This window comes from Neolamprologus multifasciatus, chromosome 11, assembly GCF_963576455.1.
Source record: "Neolamprologus multifasciatus chromosome 11, fNeoMul1.2, whole genome shotgun sequence".
NCBI lineage: Eukaryota > Metazoa > Chordata > Actinopteri > Cichliformes > Cichlidae > Neolamprologus > Neolamprologus multifasciatus.
The window spans coordinates 19,766,827-19,785,624 of record NC_140449.1 but is presented as its reverse complement, the minus strand read 5'-3'; the positions used below and the strand labels follow the sequence as shown (position 1 = coordinate 19,785,624).

The window sequence follows — 18,798 nt, the reverse complement described above, 5'->3', positions numbered from 1 at the left end:
CACCACCACCACCGGCTCATCTCTGCAGCTGAATATACAGCCAGCATACTGTACCTACACAAAAGCCCTCCATTGAGTCTGTCTGTGTGTGTGTGTGTGTGTGTGTGTGTGACACACAGATGGGTGCTGGTTTTAAGTGAGTGAAATGTGTGGCTGCAAATTACTGTAGACTGCTCAGACTTCGGTCGTCGCCTGGATCCCAGCATGGGCCGAAACAAGGAAATACTCAGCAGTCCTACAGCACCTATAAAACCCTTCACACTGATCCCCAGTGTAATTAAAGACTGGAGGAGAAAATGCTGGCGATAATTAAAATTAAACCCCCTCCTCTTCCGCCTCCTCCTCTTCCCCGTTCAAACATTCTCACTTTGGCTTAATTGTAGCTGCTAACATTTCCCTTTGCATTGTTTTGCCCTATTTTTTTTCGCCACTTCTCGGCTTTTGCGGGAGCCAAGGATGGAGACGGAGGATGGAGTATTTGAATAAAGCGTGGGAATCGGATGATAAGAGAGGAGATGAAAGGTCGTGATGGGTGGGAGAGGGAGGCTTCAATTACTCCACTCGCAGGACTTGTTTTTCTCACTTAAGCTATGTCAGGAACAACTCATAACAGCCTCACCAGATTTTGTTTTGTGTCTTTTTTGTGTCAAGTTGTTGCTCTTTTTCTTTCCATAGAGCCTGTGATTGAAAATCTTTAAGATCTCGCCTCGCCGCGGCTGAGAAAAAGGAAAAAACTGAGCAGCTGACAGTAGGAATTTAAAAAGAAATGTTGAATTACAGTAAAAAAAAAAAAAAAAAGATCCTGCATGTGTGCAGAGCACCAGCTGGTATTTATAGAGTGGCTGTAGGTGTCGAGTGAGAGGAGTGTGGCCTTATGTGCTTCTCTTGTTTGTACCAAGACACAATTTCCTCAGATAAAGAGCAGATTACACTTATGTATGAGATAAGATAAATACTTATTTGAAACCTAATCTGGCTCATCCTCTTTTACTGAACCTCTCCAGCAAGCAAATGTAGACCTCTGCAGAGAAGCAGAAGGAGGGAGAGGGGAGAGGAGACGGAATCCATCTCCCAGTATGGCACCCAAATAACTTTTCAGCAAACCTCCTCACGTCCTAATATGGTCAATCCAGTGGTGGCTTTAGGGATTTTTGGGCACGGTTGAGTTCAAAGACAACAAGATTGTGAGTTGACATCAAACAGCACAGCTCCAATCTTTCAAATGTGGGTGAGTCAGAGAGCGATGTAGGACAAAAACACCCTTCACAGACAGTGACTCAGAGCAACTGCGCCATTCGGAGGCACTATAACATACCCAAAAAACATTTCATCTGTTTATTGAGGACTGCATAGTCTTGTGTATCTGCACGTGAAACCTTTAAGTGTGTCTCATCATGCATATTTCATGAGACAGTGGAAGGGGGGGAGGCAGCATGGGGTTCAGAGTTGAGGCGGCACAGAAGGGTCTGTCCGTACGTTGAAGTTGATTTCACTAGAGTTGCAGGAGTCTGAGAAGACGGGGGAGTGAGAGATGGACAGGCAGGGGGAGGAAGGGTGAGGAGTTGGCTCCTGGTGGTGCAGAACTCGGGCCAGCAGGGTTGACCTTCCTTCCTTCTCCTCCTCATTCCTGTCTTCGTCCTCTTTATCTTTACCTTGTGTGTCCGGAGGAGGTGGCTCTGAGGCTCTGCTGCTAATGCTGTGTCTGTTCAAATGAGGAAGAGGAGGGTCTGAGAGGGGAAGTATGTGGGCTGGAGCGGCCCAGGATCCCTGTTCTCCTTCTTTACACTCCCACTGCTCTTGGCACCCGAAGCTGGGCTGCTCCTGGGAATCTTCACAAAAGCTTCCTCCCTTCAGATCCTCCAGGTCGTCGGGTTTCTCTCGCCTGCAGACTTCACGGTCCCGGTTCTCGTACAGCAGCGTGGCGGCGCAGATGAAGATGAAGAGGCCAACTCCCATTACCACGGGGCCAGCCAGTTTCATCCTGTCCACGGGGGTGGTGCCGCGCCGCCCCACGGGCTTCGGTTCTGCAGAGACGTAGCCCGCCACTGCAACACTCATCCCCACCAGCACCACCATTACACCCAGCAGGAGCCACCAACCTGGGGCAGAAGCCAGGGGCAGTTTGGTTTGGAGGGCTTTGTTTTTCCTCAGGTGTCTGTGGCACTCCGGGGGGCAGGCAGGTGAGGAGTGGGAAGAGTGGGAAGAGGCAGGGCTGCAGACTGGAGTGTCAGCTGTCATCGTCTGGATTCAGACTGAGAGGAGAGGAGAGAGGCATCAGAAAATAAAGGAATGAAACATGAAAGCGCTGGATGCAGCATCAGGAGAGCGCTGGAAGTGTTGGGGAGAAGACAGTTAAGCTTGCACCGCACACAACAGGAAATAGCTGCTTTAATAAGACATGTGGCTCAGTTAATGAGATGCCAAGCTTCCCGCAACTCCGCTGGTGTCTCTGAGGAGCTCATGAACCACCACCATCAATGACTGACCCCGTTCAAGACCTTGTGATTTCACTTCACGATCTCACTGCGGCTAAAAAATAAACTGGAGTCACATCCCTGCGCTAACTGAACTCATAATTTATTCCTCCCCCCGACTCTGCCCGAGGCAAGTGGACCTAACCGGGGGTCCGAACGCAGATGATCAAGTTTGCTTTTACGCATCCGTGTTAAACAGAATATTTTGAGTCATTTTGCTCGACAGCACTGTTGCTCACTACACCAATCCACTTCCTGCTGTTTTAACGCAGTGTGTGTGCAGTCGGAGTGGGTACTTGCCTTGTTTTGGACGTAAATCCGAAGCAGAAACTGGCTCCTCGGCATTATCAAAATAAATAGCGCTGACTTATTCCTCCCACTCCTCCACTTTGATCCGGAGGATTTCGCACTTTAACCCAATTCCTCCTCACATGAAGACCTTTTTCATCCATGGATTGACTGCGCGTGCCGCGCGGAAACGGAGCCTGAAACGAGGCTTTTATAGTAAAATAAGAGTCTTGATAAAAGTGGTGCAAAGCTGCTCTGCCTCTCCGTCTCTGCGCTGCTTGTGCGTCTGTGCAGCCTGTGTTCCGATATGTGTGTGTGTGCGTGTGTGTGTGTGTGTGTGAAGAGGAGGGGTCGTGGGAATCTCTGGCTGGTCCAGGCCAGTCCCACGGTAAATTTATTCTCTGCGATCATCACCACCCATCAAGAAGTTTTTCTAAGCGGAATATGTAAGTGCATAAAATACAAAAATTGCAGAAACGTACCCTCCCATAATAAAATGAGCACATATAAAGAGAGAGGGAGAGAGAGAGACTTTTGGTTCTAGGTGGGATTTTCTTGTTAAGGAGACCCTGGAAAAATGTGTCTGTCCATAGAGTTAGACCCATCATTTTTAGGACAAGGACACGTTTTTTGTAGTTTTCCTTTTGCACACCACCACTCTATATTTTACATCAAACATGTGACTGAAGCGCAGACTTTAATTCAAGCGGGGCTTTTTTTGGTTTTGTTTTGTTAATGTAGAATTTACAGGATTTATGCACAGTCCCCTGTTTTCAGAGCATCGTATGTAATTATACAATTGACTTTTAAGCAGTTTAATGTCCAGGTAAGGTCTGTCCCTTTGTTGTTTCATGACAAATGGAGCAAGCTTAACATCTGAAGTTGATTCAAAGTGTTACATTTGTATTTTACAGCTTTTCATTATAATTTGAAATTCGAGGCTAAAATGGATGTCAGTGCGAGTGAGCGAGGCCATCAAGCTTACATAAATAACCTTATTAGAGAGACAGCAAAACATTTTAGGAGAGGACAAAACAACAACCTGGAACACCCTTGAAAAGAAGAAAGGCCTGAAAGACAGAAGACAACTAAAGGGCATGATACACTGAGTTATTTCCATAGTTAACAAAAGCAACTTCACAACATCTAACCGAGTCAGGAACAGTCTTGAGGATGTAGGTATATCATTGCCATGGTCCAGGATCAAGAGACGGCTTCATGAATAGAAATGCAGGAGAGAAACGGCTCATGATCTGAAGCGGACCACTGTCAAACACGGTGGAGGTAGTGTTATGGCATGGGCATATGTATGCCAGTGGAAGTGAGTCACCAGTGTTTAATGAGGATGTGACTGCTGATATAAGCAGCAGGATGAATTTTGAAGAATACTCAGATTCAGCCAAATGCTGCAAAACTGATTGGACACACCTCACAGTGCAAATGGAACATGACTCAAAGCAAACTGCAAAAGAAACCCAAGAGTCTCTAAGGCAAAGACATTATTCAGTGGCCAAGTCAGTCACCTGATTTCTGTCCAACAGAGCTGCTTTTCATTTCATTAAATACAAAACTGAATTCAGACAGACCCGCAAACAAGAAGGTGTCTGCAGTAAAGGCCCGCCGAGACTTCAAAAGATTACAAACAGTCCTCAGATTTAAAATTAAGTTAGTTAGCCAAATTACTTTCAAGCCTCTGAAAATTGGGGGAATGTGTATAAAATGGCTATAAATCCTAAAATGAGTTTTATTAAAGCAGCTTATTTAAACTTGAAACATTGCACTTCAGTCACATTTTGACTGTTTAAATTAAAATGCACTGAAACTAACAAAACTGTGTAATTGTCCAAAAGATTACAGAACTAACTTTATGTATCCTGCTCCAATTAAGTGCCCCTTACTTAATTAAACACAAACAAACAAAATAATCAATGTCCAAACTGTCCAAATGCTTAACACCTTTAAGCATTTAAGCCCAGATTTCCTAGCTAGTCCATCTTGTTAGTGGTAACTTGCGTTGTGGATAAGGTCAAACAAAAACGGTTTAAACTTGTGAAAATCTATTCAGGATATAAATATGGGGGATTTCAGGTCCATTTTGTAAGCGATGGCTCCGTTTGTGGTGAAGATACACCGGGCCAACAGATGTAGCTTTTACATCACCACAAACACATTTTGTTTCATCCACTCAGAGCTCATCTGCAGTTCTTTACAGCTTAGATGAAAACAGGAATATAAGTATTAAAGATACCTGAAAGCTTCTGGGTTACGAGTGTAAGATTCAGGCCATGCGCAGCAGTGGCTTTGTGTGACTTTCAGCCTGCTGCCGATGTGCCACATGTGTTTCAATTAGCAATCTGGTTTGTGGGTAAGTTTGCATGTGGGCCAGATGTGGGCAAGACACAGGAAGTGAGTTCTAGGTTGGGGGGCCACTGTGGCCTGACTGTGACCTGCCTGCAGCATGATGTTACGGATGGCTCTGCCTCTTGACCAAATGTTTTTCTCTGATTTTTAAAAAAAAGTACCTTAAACAGGAAACAGATGCTTTGATGTTCCAGTTCTTACTCTCTGCGTTAATTTTCCATCACAGACTTGAAAAGTCTGGAGCGAATTTACTGAATATTTACGATGCCACTTGCTTTTTTCACATCTGCAGCTTAATTAATGTAACATACAGAAATAAATGGAAGTTAATGACTGCATGGCACAAAAACACAGCATGCAAACAATGTTTACCACAGCCTGAAAACACATATTCAGTGAACATCAACAGATCAAACTTCAACGAAATAAAAAAAAATGCACACCTATATAGTCTGCAAGTGATTTCTTAGGTACAGCCGTTCAGCTGCTCTTTTAATGCAAATATAGGATCAGGCAATCACATTGGCAGCAACTCACTGCATTTAGGCATGTATACACGATCAAGACTGTGGAAGAAATATAATTTAAGCAACTCTGGACGTGACATGGTTGTTGACGTCAGACGGGCTGCTTTATTTATTTCACAAACTGCTGATCTGCTGGGATTTTTCCACACAACCATCTGTAGAGTTTACACAGAATGATCTGAGAAAGGAGAAAATATCCAGTGAGCAGCAGTTCTCCGGGTGAAAGCTCACACCAGGTGCCCCTGCTCTCAACTGAGTTCTAGGTTTGTGGGCCATTGAGACCTGACTGCAGCGTGATGTTACGGATGGCTCTGCCAAATGTGATCAAATTTATCTCTTAGATTAAAAAAAAAAAAAACAATAACGTAAACAGGATGTTCCAGTTCTTACTGACTCTGCATTAAATTTCCATCACAGATTTGAAAAGTCTGGAGCAAATTTACTGAATAATTACGATGCCACTGACATTTGACATTGTCGATGAAGAACAAAAACCTGAAGCTACATAGTTCACATGGGATCAATGGTCTGACGAGTCTCGATTTCTGCTGCAACAGCCTGATGCTGAGGTCAGAATTTGGTGTAAACAACATGAAAGCATGGATTCATCCTGCCTTGTAGCAATGCTTCAGCCTGGCATTGGTCCCATTGTGAGGCTGGCCTTTTTTGTGGCACATTTTGAGCCTCTTGGTACCAACTGAGCATTATTTCAATGGCACAGCCTACCTGAGTGTTGTTGACCACATTGTAACTTTCATACAACACACCATATTCTAAGGCCCAAATAATAAATATGTTTCTTGAACATAATGAGTTCACAAAGAGCACCTGTAGAATATGGTGGGAACGGGGGGATTCACAGCTGACCAATCTGCAGCAACTGTGTGATGCTGTCATGTTAATATGGACCAAAATCTCTAAGGAATGTTTCCAGCACCTTGTTGAATCTGTGCCATTAAAATAAAAAAGGGGTCCAACCTGGTACTAGCTCTTTGAGTGTAAAGCAGTTTTAGATTGTCTGTGCAAGTGTGTGGGAGAGGATGAAATGTCCAGAGTCAAATGAGGACAGCCGACAGTGTGCATCTCATTTATTTTTACCCATTCAGACTTTCCAAACAGCCAGAGCTACCTCGGAGCCAGAATGGCGTACCATTAACCCCTTAAATTACAATACATAAATAAAAGCTGTTTGCATATAAACAGTTGCTGATGTACACATTCCAACTTGCTGAAGTACACGCAGATTTACAAGGACACCGAACATGTTTGTTGTGGGTGTTTTCTTTCCTCTTTCTCCAGAACTATGAAGCAAGGCTGTTTTTTTTGTGTGTTTTTTTAAAGTTTACTGCCACAGCGTCCTCTCCTGTAGAGAAGCCTTTGCATATCCAAACAGGAGTAAACTCTGGTAGCTGTATACTATTTACACTGTAAAAAGACCAGAGGTTAATCTGAACCAAGAACATTGTGACCAGAAACTCGAAAACTGAAAGCCGTGTTTAACATTCATATTCATGGAGTGTTCCCAAAAAAAACAAGTAGAAGAACAGAGCTTGTTCCACCTTAAAAAAAAACAAACTCCAAGCTTCCTTAATTTAACAGTTAGGCCTTGGCCCTGTTTGTCAAAAAACTCCCCCCCAACGACCAACCAACACAAGCGGGATAGTAGGAAATTGCATCCTCACTTCTCAAACACACTTTTACACACTCGCACACAAACACGTATTTTTACCATCCCATCCCTCCCCATTCAACTTAAACTCCAAATTCACTCACGCCCTTTGGGCCCGTGGAGTGGCCCTCTTTCTCCATCTACAGGAGAAAAGATGAACTACATAGTGCTTCTGCTCCACTGGATTTCACATTTAAAAATGTCCCACCGCCTCACGATTGTATTCTGCAGCTTAAACAACAAACAAACAAACAAAAGAAAAAAAACCGACGTGTGTTCTCAAGTAAGTCGCAACACAAAAAACGTTTCATTACAGCTCAGATTTTAAAAAATGCAACAGAACTGTGATGCAAAATCCAATTTGTTGGCTGTACAATGTTAAGAAATCTTGAAGGTGCTTGTAGCTTCTTCTTCTCCTCCTTTTTTGTTTTTTTTAAAGAGTCAGTAAACAAACACGATATAAGTTAAGGGTTCCTCGGGGTATGATGAAAAACTCTCCCTCAGGCTGACCAGGGCCATCCATCATGGAGAGAGGAGGGAGGAGAGATGGACGTTTTTTTGAGATGATGACTTCCGCTTGTTTCTCTTGTGTAGCTGTACCGTCACAGAGCTCAACAAGTTAAACTTGTTCTGGACATTTAAAAACAAAAAAACAAAAACAAAAAACAAAGTCCCACTGGAGTCGTGTTCTACTCTTCATCGGCGTTCTTCAACATGAGGATGGAGTTGTAGATCTTCAGAGCGGGTCCTAACTTGATTGACAGGATCTTGACGATGTCTGCTTGTGTGAGCAGCAGGAAGGCCTCGCCATCGATTTGCTGAAGAGGAAAAACATCAAGTAAAGGCTTTGTTACTTTAAAAGAATTTCTATTGTACGCTGTTTGACGCACAAACAGTAGGAACACAGAACACCTCTAATACTAGAAGCACTAGAAGGGGTCAAACCAACAGCAACACTTCTTAACTTTTAAAGTACGATTTGACAAAATAAGTATTTAGGATCAACTTTTAGGTGTGTTATGAGTTTTGTCAAAGATTTCGATTGTTTCACTACAGGTCATGAAGTTAAAATACACATTAGGATAATCTGATAAGCAAAAAGAAATCATGATCAACTTAACAGCTAACACTTCTAAAAAAATGCAATTATTACAAAGGAGAAGATGCAGATAGAAGAGAAGAAATAAAACAATCAAAAATGCAATAAATAAACAAATAAATAAATATTTATTTATACATAAATGAATGAATAAAGTACCTTGTCCCCAGGTGAACAGGCAAGCTCATAAATGATTTAACTTCTAATGTAAAGTCTGCTGTGTTTGCAAGAAACGATTGATAGCCAGCGTTAACAAAGCAGGCCATAGAAAGTCACCAGCATCACTGAGGGGGGAAGATCGCACCCCTAACTAAGTGTCTGCACTGAGCCAGGTTTTCCTCTCATAGCAGCGAGGTTTGCTGGATTTGGGGGAAGAGTCTGTTTATTTGCTGTTTACGTGTCAGAAACGGTTTAGTAAACTTAATTTTTCAGACAATTTTGAGCGATACTACGGACAGTGAAGTTAGCATAAACACCAGGAACACTGGAAAGTCTGGTTGTTCTCGACTGCATCACTGTTTGGCTGTTTTTGTGCAGCCGGGATTCTCGGTCTGCTTCACAGGCTGGCTTTTTTCCCATGCGGCGTCGCTTTTGTGTAAACAGCAAAATTCAGCTGAGCAACATTTTGATGTCTGAAAATTGAAAGTCTGAACCTGGAAACTGTTTCCACTGACAGTCACCTAAATCAGTCTCACTAAGTCCTCTGATCAGCCTTTCAGAGTTCCCCATCTTAAAGTTTGTTAAACCTGCTTTCTGTCTTACTGTAGCTGTGATATTTAAATAAAGTTAAACAAAACAAAATTAGACATCAAAAAAAGCTCATTTTAGAGAACAAACGTTCTGACATTTTTATTGTTTTATAAAAATCACTAACGGTTTGTTTGCCATTGGTTAACGTGCAACGTAAATCTGAACTAGCACAGGGATTTACATTAGAGTGGACATATGACTTGTTTTGGAAGCACTAAAACTGAGGCTTTTTTTCCTCTCATTTTTCAGTAGAACCTAAAATTTATGAAAATATATGCAAGATGAAAAAGCTGGAGACTGCATGAAATTATGCAGTCAGCAAAAAAGTGTCCGAGAAGACTGCAAACCATGACTGATGCAAAAGAACAACATCTACGATTTAATGTGCAGCTATTTTTAAGCCAGCTTTACGCCAGACTTCAGACCACACACACACACACACACACACACACACACACACATTAAACTGATGAAGTTGCTTATTGATTTCACTTGTATTCCCTTGTTTATTTATTTATGCATGCTTTCTTCACATGTTCTCAAATGCAAAATAAGGACCTCTCACTTGTTCCCTTCACAGGAAATGAGCGAGAGCCAAAGCAGCTGCTGGATTAGAGAATAACCTCATTCATGTCAGCAGGGAAATACACACGTTTGATAATCTGAACAAGGCTAGGAAATAATGGGAAAGCTAAACTGATTGAACCTCGGTCAGTTAGGTATTGTCCGAAGTCCTTAGTTGATTAATTACTCAGTTAAATAACATATAAGGACTGATCCAGAAAAAAAGAAATGAATAACCTTCAACAGCATCTGCCTCACATCCAAAGCAAGTTCTAAATTGATTTGTCTAATGATAAAGCATTAAACAATAATCAACAATGAGCAGTTATTAGTTAAAGCCCTGTTTAAAGCCGTTTTCTGTGCTGGGCACCAGCATCTCAAAGCAAAACAAATGAGCGTGTACTTCTTACAGAAAGGTTGTGTGGACGAGAGCCAAAACATCCACGACCATTATCCCACTCTAGTAATGTAAAATACAGTGGGTGAATGAGCAGGCAGCCACATGCCACACGGCCCGAGTGCATCAACACAGGTTCGAGTCCAACCCGTGGCCCTTTGCTGCATGTCTTCCCTCTCTCTCCCCACTTTCCTGTCTGTCTTCACTGCTTCACTATCCAATAAAGACAAAACACCAAAAAATAATGTAGAGGGAAAAAAGAGGCTATAATTCGCTGTAAACCAACCGATGCTGAAACCGCCAAAATAAGGTTTATCTAATTCTAATTCTGTTTTGGTGATCTCCTTGGCTCCCTGTTTCACTGTATGTGTTTACACACTAAGAGAAAACACAAACACACCACACACAGATTGAAACAGGGAGCAGAGGACACCAGTAAAACAACACGCTACACAAGTGCACATAAATCAGTTAGGAGGTTGGGACTGCGTCTCCTCCTCCCATGCAAGCCTCTGCACGTCCTCCTTCACTACATCCATGATCTCTTTCTGAGGTCTTCCTCTTTTCCTCCTGCCTTGCAGTCCTTATTCAACAGCCTTTGTCCAGTATGTCTACTGTCCCTCCTCTGCTACATGTCCAAACCATCTCAGCCTTGCTGCTCTAACTCTGTTTCCAACCGCTCCGCCTTCAGGTCACTCCCAGTGAAATCTTAACATTACCAGCTTGGCCTCCTGTCTTTTTTTCTGAGCCACCCTCATACGTCACAGCAGGTCTCAGCACCCTCTTGTAAAGCCTCCCACTTCACTCTTACATGGATCCCCTACATAAAACACATTGTCATTTCAAACTGTTCTGGAATATCTGTTGAACTCTCCAGACTACACTCTGTAGTGATTCCGCTGGATTATGTTCTGTGATGGCATGTGTGATGGTTCTGTACCCTACATGCAAGGCATGCAGAGGCATCGATCCTTCAGAAGTTTCAGTGTACATGCCATGTGGCTTTTACTTTCACTCTCACTTCTTTTTACAAACCATCCTGAAGTGCTTACCTCTGTTTTAAATGTAGCAGCGTGTTCTTTGCACCCTGGAAGCCCTTTGACAAAACCAGCCACCTGAAGAACAAACAAAATAAACATACAGAAAACAGCTTCAGACAAACGCAGGATGTCGATCAATGCGTGTTTATCTACTAATCGTGATTCTTTACATGCCTCTATTGACCCTCAATTGTTCACCTGACTGCCAAAATGAAGGCTCCAGCTCACCGCGACACCCAGAAAAGCCCTTACTGAATATTCATGCACAGTTGCGGTCTCCTTGAACAACTAGCCGCCTTCATGTTGGATGAGTGGATTCAGAGTTTGTGTGCCTGCTTTTCTTGTGTTTACACAGTCTGAGTGTCTAAGCATGTCTAACCTCCTCGGCACTCCAAGTGGCCACTCTCTTGGCAGTCAGCCCCAGGACCTCAGGCAGCAGCTGGCAGTGTTTGTCCCAGCAAAGAGCCACCCGATGGGGAGGCGAGGCAGAGATGCCGGGGGAGAACACCGACTCGTGGAGGGCCTGCTGGAGGGAGATGGCCTCTGGAGAGGCTGAGGAGAGTTAAGAGGAGTCAGTGGGAGGAAGTGAGGGTGTGAGGTATGATTCCTTCTGCACTTTTCCCTCGCTTACCTTTACTATCGCCAATCTCCTCTTTGACATAATGCATTTTCAGGTATTTGGGAACTGGAGCTGTCCTGAAATGAAGACCAACGACAGAATGACTCCTTGAAACAAACAAATCATATCAGGCGCAGCGTAGTGTGAGGCTATCGTGAGCGACAGGTACCGTTTAGGCCTCGTTCCATTGTGGCTTTGCTCGCTGGCTCCACTCAGTGCCTCTGCCTGGCTACTGCGTCCTGTACGCTCAGCTTCCACCGTCGCCGGTTTCCTAGCAACACAGATAATCATTGCTCAGGTACAAACCACTACATATAGTTGCATGCAAATCCCCTGATATGATAGGAGCTGTTAAAGTATGTCGACAAAGGATTGAACCTGTTCTGGGCGTCCTCCGGTCCTTCGGGTTGATCTTGCGTCGAGGAGTTTTGCGTTGTGTTGTTTGCATTTGGGTCAGGGCGTCGCCCACGAGGATGAGGCCCGCTGAGGGTGGGAGGCCGCTCTCCGCTGAGACGGTCTGGCAGCAAACCCTCTTTGTTCAGATTCACCTCTGAGTAGGGACAGCTCACCTGACTGCACACAGAGACGCAAACATCGCTGGGACACACAGCCTTCATTTTTTAAAACTCCAGTAAGAGGTTATAACACAGACAACAGAAAGGCAGTTAATATCGCCTCGCCCTCCTACATACAGACAAACACACAAGTAACACATGTAGAGTGCTGGCAGCCCACACAAATAAAAGCAATATTTGAGAGCCTGGAGACGTCTCCTCTTTTAGTTACTGTTAAGACGTGTTTACTACACCTTAATATAACAATATGACATTACCTGACGACTGACTAGACAAACAAAAATGGAAATTATGATAATTTATTGAAATCCATTTGGAAAGTTGTGCACTTAAGAGTGTCAAAAGTATTTTAAAAACAGGATAGAAAGGCAACACTGCAGCGACTGAGAAACTATGACAAATATTCCCTGAGGTAAACCGGGAGAGCAGTTGGGGAAATGCATAAAACATCTTAAATGAAAATGGAGATGTAAGACATAAGAGTTGCAACAAAAGACAACTGTGAAAAGTTGAGCTACGAACGTGTAGTGAGTCCCATAGCGAGGTCCCCTGATGTGCCCAACGCCATTGCATCCCGGGGTAGGACATCCTTGTCCTGGAGCAGTCACTAAATCACTGGAGCCTGAAACACACACACACACACACACGGGAAACTTAATAAAACTATGCAAACAACCATCCATTCTGAATTCATTATACATTCCTCTTAATGTCTTATCCAAGTAAAATAAAGGCAGAGATCAAGTGTGCTGACTCATCTGTTGAAATTAGAAATCTGGCAACCTCACCCTCAGCACCCAGCAGGACAGACAAGGACAGTCTGTGTGTCTGTGTGTGTGAGTGTGAGAGAGAGTCGTAAAATGTGTCACACCGTTAGGATATTGTAGTGGGTGTCCAGTTTTTTGACACCACCCGACAGGATGCAGATCTGGGCAGTCGGTTTCCACCCAATAGTCATACTCTGAACTCCAGCCATCAAAGTGGATCTGCAGGAGAAGGAGGAGGGTAAACAAGAATTTAAACAAAGGCTGAGCACAGAAAAAAAAAATCAAAAAGCATCACGATGAAGAGACATCTCCCACCTTTAGTCTGTGGTCCTCTGTGTCTGCTATAGTGGCAACACGAATGAGCATGGGATTCCTCTTATCAACAGCTTCTACTTTCATTCCAACCTGGAAACCATGCAGAGGTCGCTGGAAAAAAAAACCCCACAGAATCACATGACTGTATTTAGACTACTGTAGCACAGTACCGTAAATATCTGCATACTCGTATATCATACCACTTTGAAAGCTCGTGCAGGAGCTGCCTGTGTGCCCGTCTCTTCCAGGTATTTCTCCCAAGAGAAACTCTTTGGTTCCTTACATTCTAAGGAGAGGAGATAAAGACTCATTAGGTGCACTGGATACTGCAGACAGACACCATGTAAACAAAGCCATTTCTACAGGTGTAACAACACCCAGCAGGTTAGAAATAGGTGGCAACATGGGGATCTACAGGAAATTACATCTTACTATTAATACACTTAGCATGAGCACACTTACTTTCTACAGAATAATTCATCCGTGGCTTTGTTATCAGATTTTACTATTTCAGGATTCAAGGGTTTTTTTGTTGCCATTTTTATTTATTTTATTTATCATTTTTTATTTAGCTGGCCTTTAATTAATCATTTCAGATCTTACAAGAGTTGGGTCCTACAGTATATTACATTCATACTGACTCACATGTGTCTTGGTCTGTCTTACCAGTTGGAGTTGTGAGTGTTAGCTCAGCCTCTTCACAGTAACCCACAGGGTGGATGTATGGACTGCTGGCATCACACCTTAAAACAAACACAAGTAAATGGGCGAACGATAACACCGGGTGTTTTGAAAAAAATATTCACCAATAAAAAGGTTCAGAAACTCTTTAGTTACAATGCTAGTCTGTTTATTTAAAATACAGTGGCACGCTGTCTTCAACAGACAGGCACTAAATTAGCACTGCTTTCACACAAATTCAAATCTCCAGCTGCCCTCAAGGCAGACCGGCGAACATCTCTGGGTAATAATCTCTCACCAGTAATCATGTGTGTCATCCCAGTTGTCAAAGTGAATGAGCAGGCGGTTGTCGACAACGGCAGCAATTGTTGCTACACAGATCAAAGCAGGATTCTTCCTGTCAACCGCCTCCAGTTTCATCCCAGCTCTAAACCCGGATGGAGTCACGGACTAAAAACAAACAAACAAAAAGACGATATGCATTTAGCCAATTTAGCCACACGGAGCCTATAAAATCCACTGAATCACAGAACCATCTGACAGCTTCAGATGTGTTTAACACTCACTGTGTTGAGGCTCTTAAAAAGGTGTTTCGGGGCCAGCTGACCCCTGCAGTTCTTCACGTACGTGCTCCAGTTGAACTCTCCATCCTTACAGCCTACAACACGACAAGCCCAGTCAGCTGAGTTGCGACCCAACTTTGTTAAAAAAATAAAAAATAAAAATTCTACCTTGAATTTCATGTTTATTGGTGGTATTCTTGTTACCTTTAGGCAACAATAACTTGTGTCCGTTCTTCTCACACCAGCCGGCTGGTTTCAGATCCCACGAATCGGCATTAGCCCAGAAGTCATAGCATTCTGGATATCCGTCAAAGTGGAGCCTTACTCTGTAACCTTGGATCTGGGATGCAAAGAGAGGCAGGCATCCATGAGTCAAAGTCTTTATCTAGAAAAATGTTATAGCGTGTAGGTAGCATAGTCAAGCATTAGCATTAATACCTCCGCAACACTGAGCACACAGAATAGAGACGGGTGCGCCGGGTCAAGTCCCTCCAGCTTCATCCCCACCTTAAAACTGTTCCTGCTTTGTGGAAACGACTGGTGCTGCAAGAATAATAACAGCACAGGTCAGATAAACAAGACTGTGAGTTTCTACTTAACAGGGTACAAATGGCAGGTATATGCAGGTTTTTAACCTCTTTGAATAGTTTAACTGGAGCAGCGACGGCTCTCTCCTCTTCGAGGTAAGAAGGCCAGCTCCATGCACGTTTCTTATTGGGTGGGGCAGCAACTACAGGTTGGGTGAACAAATAGTGACATATTACGTGTTGTATAAAGTGTATGCCAATGACACACAATGCATATAAAACCATGAATACGTGGATGTATTCTAGGCAGTTTGACAATTTTCTTTCTATCAAAGTCCCTATATAAAAATGGGCAAAAACAGCATGCTCATAATATTGGTTTAAGTCTAACCAAATTAATAAAAACTCATTCTTCATTCCTGCTTTCTGTCGTTCTGAGAAATACATTGCCTGTAGGTTTCATGAATTGGAAGATAATGCAAATGCTAATCAAAAAATCTGACAATCAAATCAGAGGACAGTCTCGAAAGCTGAGAATGTATCACCAGCTAAACAACACAACAAAAAACTGATTTAGGGCATTAACAGATTCTAATAATGTTTAGAGTTTCATCATACCCAGCTTGGCAATTTTGGCTCCTCTCCTGCCCTTTGTAGCTTTAGCCTTTTCCTACAAGAGAAAAGCAGAATGAGCAAAACGTGTTACACAGGACTATCCCAACTCTTCTCATCCTGTAGATGAGAGGAAACTTAAGTCTGAACATCTGGTATGTATGTAGCTCTGAAGTTGACCACCGAACACAAGTGTTGATGGTATATTCCTCACCTCTGGTTCTTCTTGGTTTTCTTCCTCTTCCTCACCAGAGTCCATGTAGATCTTCCTCTTTTTGCGCACACGTTTGCCAAGTCTCTCTCCTTCTACTGCCTGACCCTCCCGTGCTTCTCCCGGAGACGATCTTCACAAACACAAAGAAGGTCCACATGAAACAAAAAATATTAAGTTAATCTAAAAAAAAAATTTAATGGGGGGAGGGCGTTATTAAAGATAACAGAGGCATGGTTTTACCTGCCACTGGAAGGCTGGGCACAAGCTGAGCAGCAAAATTTCCCCTGCAGGAGGGCATCCCCAGGAGCACGGCCACCGCAGGCCCGGCACCTTGACAGCTCCCCATTTGAGCCCAAGTTTGCACTAGAACCAACTTCAACACTGGGCCCAACCTCCACACTGGGGCCCTCCATACTGGGTCCCTCCTCTAAAGACAAAAGCACAGGACCAGGAGCTAAAGGACGGAGGAGAAAGAAGGGCTGAAACTGAGGCCGAAACGTAGCGTAGACTTTAAAAACCAAACAGTGAAAGTCTTCATTATAACAATGACAATCATGTGCCATCATACCTTTAGCTTGAGACAATCCTGGTTTACTCTGATTGGCTGAAGCTTTGCTTGTCCCTGTCTGTGACTGGCCTTCAGGTGGAGGGGTGGGCGTGTGAGATGGTGCGGGGTCCAAGGTCTCACTGTTAGGCTCTGCCTCCTGCCCTTTGACCTCTAAATCTGTGACAATCTCAAGAGTCCGAAACTCGGTCAGGCGGAACTGAAAAAAAGAGACGCATTCCTATCAGCCAAGTTGGTGTGCTACTACGGTCCTGATTATGAGTTCAGCCTGAGAAACAGCTATAGATATAGCCTCCTCCCCCTATAAACAAATATTTGCACAAGCAAGAAAGACCCTGGACCAAAAAACAACAACAACAAAAATCTCTTTTGTACCCTGATATCACTGCCTGGCAGCGTTGCAATGCCATCCTTCCAGTCTAAGGCACCCATCATGTCAAACTCAGCTCCCTGGGAGGGGCCATCACTGGGTGGAGTGTCAGTCATTCCCACTCTGCTGATATGACCAACCTGCAAAGAGTCACATGGAAAGGCATGGTATTATGCGCACAGTCTGCACCTCTGACTTTTACGCTTCTGTTTTCCAGGCCTATTGTTTCCCTGTACATGATAACTGCAGTGAGCCAAGCGGTCCTCGACGGCTTGATCAGCGAACTGATTCCGATCACAAATGCAGTTTTTATTCCTCCCTGCACTTGTAAACAGCTCTGCGCAGCATCACCACTAGATGGCGACTGCGCGCTGGCGTGCAGGATACACCATGCACTTCGATTTCAGACAAAACAGTCAATAATAATATTGTTTTGCCGGCCAACTACCAAAGAAATGCGAGCACAAACGACCCCATTAGGGTAAACCTTAGTCCAGATCATTGACAAAGAAGAGGAAAGACGTCTCAACTTTAAGTTAACCAGACAAGTTCGTCTTTTCCTTGTTTTAACAGTATCTCTTAAAACCGACTGCTTGCCTGGCAATGAGCAAGTGAGGGGCTGATTTGTTTATCAGCTGTAAGGAGAACACTGTTTTCTGCACTCACTGGCCAAACTTAAAAACGTCTTTATCCGCTTAATAATACGATATAACGTTTTACTCCCGACGCATGTTCAACACTGAATTAAGGTTATATTTTCTGCTTGCATCGTGGTCACAACCGTGTCAAAAGTAAACAACAATCAGAGCTCCTGGATCTCGGTTAAGTTAGACTTTGCATCCCATGCCTCAGTTTTATTCTAGCCATAAATAAAGTGTATGTAAGAGCGCCCATGATTAGCATTCGTCTTATACAAAATGGCGGAGCATAGGAAGAGGCCACCAACACGTTTAAACTATGTTAATTACTCAAGTTACCATTTTAAACAAATGCCGCAAAGCTGCTACACGTTAAACACAGGCAAACGCTTGCTGTGTAATTTCCTGACTTGGTGTTTTCATTCACTCTGGCCGTTTTTCTTCACTTTCCCCTTGTCACGGAATGTCAGCCCAGGTTGCTAGCTAGCGCTGACATAAAGCTAACAGTCGCTAGCTCCACTCAGTTCATATGAACTGAGGGCTGCTATAGAGGGCTAGCCGTAGCATTGAGACTGGATGCAGAGCCAGCTATAAGGACGATCTGTAATAAATAAGTTTCCCGGTTAATAACAATAGGAAAACGCATTCGCAAAATGCAGATACATCACAGAATATCACGCACACTCGTAACAACACCGCGATAATGTTACGAGCTTTAACATTGTTGCTTGATTAATTTCTTCAATAGAAACTTGGAAAAAACGATTTATTCTCGCCGTTTTAAATCAGAGTGGAAATAATGGAAACTGTCGCCAATTTACAAAAACGAACGCCTGCTTTTCAAACGCCGTCCTCGTCAACGACAACAAATGATAATTAACGCCCGTATTGTTTAACAATTGTGGAACTCACCTCGTTTCTGTTTTAACTCTTATTTAGAGCTGGATAGAGTGGTGCGCATGCGCGCAAGACGCGCTGCCTGACACAACTTTGGGTCTCGGAAAAGTTAAGTTCACTGTTGGTGGTCAATACCGGGCCTGCGTACGTTCACAACACGCCCCAAAACTCGATTTAGAGCCGGTGTAACGAGAATTATCCGCCGGACAGGGGCTCCGGGTTCCCCCTTTGACCTAAACCGCCTATAAAAGCGTTAAATACGACTGTGTATGAGCGGAGCGCAGGG

The 18,798-nt window shown here is 43.6% G+C and overlaps 2 protein-coding genes across 6 annotated transcripts; both read right to left on the bottom strand.

Moving 5' to 3' along the window:
* On the bottom strand, positions 1-4,240 carry LOC146508247 (uncharacterized). Its single transcript, XM_085178672.1, has 2 exons — positions 2,775-4,240; positions 1-2,252 (listed from the first exon to the last, which is right to left on the bottom strand). The coding sequence occupies exon 2, from the start codon at positions 2,236-2,238 to the stop codon at positions 1,441-1,443; it is 798 nt and encodes a 265-aa protein (XP_085034798.1). The 5' UTR covers positions 2,239-2,252; positions 2,775-4,240; the 3' UTR covers positions 1-1,440.
* A 2,483-nt stretch (positions 4,241-6,723) lies between these two features.
* On the bottom strand, positions 6,724-18,742 carry l3mbtl1b (L3MBTL histone methyl-lysine binding protein 1b). 5 transcript variants are annotated; one of them, XM_085178660.1, is made up of 22 exons: positions 18,528-18,742; positions 16,983-17,117; positions 16,611-16,806; positions 16,283-16,496; positions 16,043-16,172; positions 15,835-15,886; positions 15,325-15,419; positions 15,128-15,232; positions 14,858-15,029; positions 14,693-14,784; positions 14,425-14,576; positions 14,112-14,188; positions 13,646-13,731; positions 13,446-13,556; positions 13,235-13,349; positions 12,886-12,985; positions 12,167-12,361; positions 11,958-12,059; positions 11,801-11,865; positions 11,549-11,721; positions 11,182-11,244; positions 6,724-8,137 (listed from the first exon to the last, which is right to left on the bottom strand). In XM_085178660.1, the coding sequence occupies exons 2-22, from the start codon at positions 17,091-17,093 to the stop codon at positions 8,009-8,011; spliced, it is 2,535 nt and encodes an 844-aa protein (XP_085034786.1). In that variant the 5' UTR covers positions 17,094-17,117; positions 18,528-18,742; the 3' UTR covers positions 6,724-8,008. The 5 variants fall into 5 exon arrangements, with proteins under 5 accessions (XP_085034786.1, XP_085034785.1, XP_085034787.1 ...); XM_085178659.1 differs by lacking the exon at positions 18,528-18,742 and adding an exon at positions 17,955-18,516; XM_085178661.1 differs by lacking the exon at positions 18,528-18,742 and adding an exon at positions 17,955-18,516 and having other exon boundaries at positions 16,283-16,469.
* Positions 18,743-18,798: the final 56 nt, after the last annotated feature.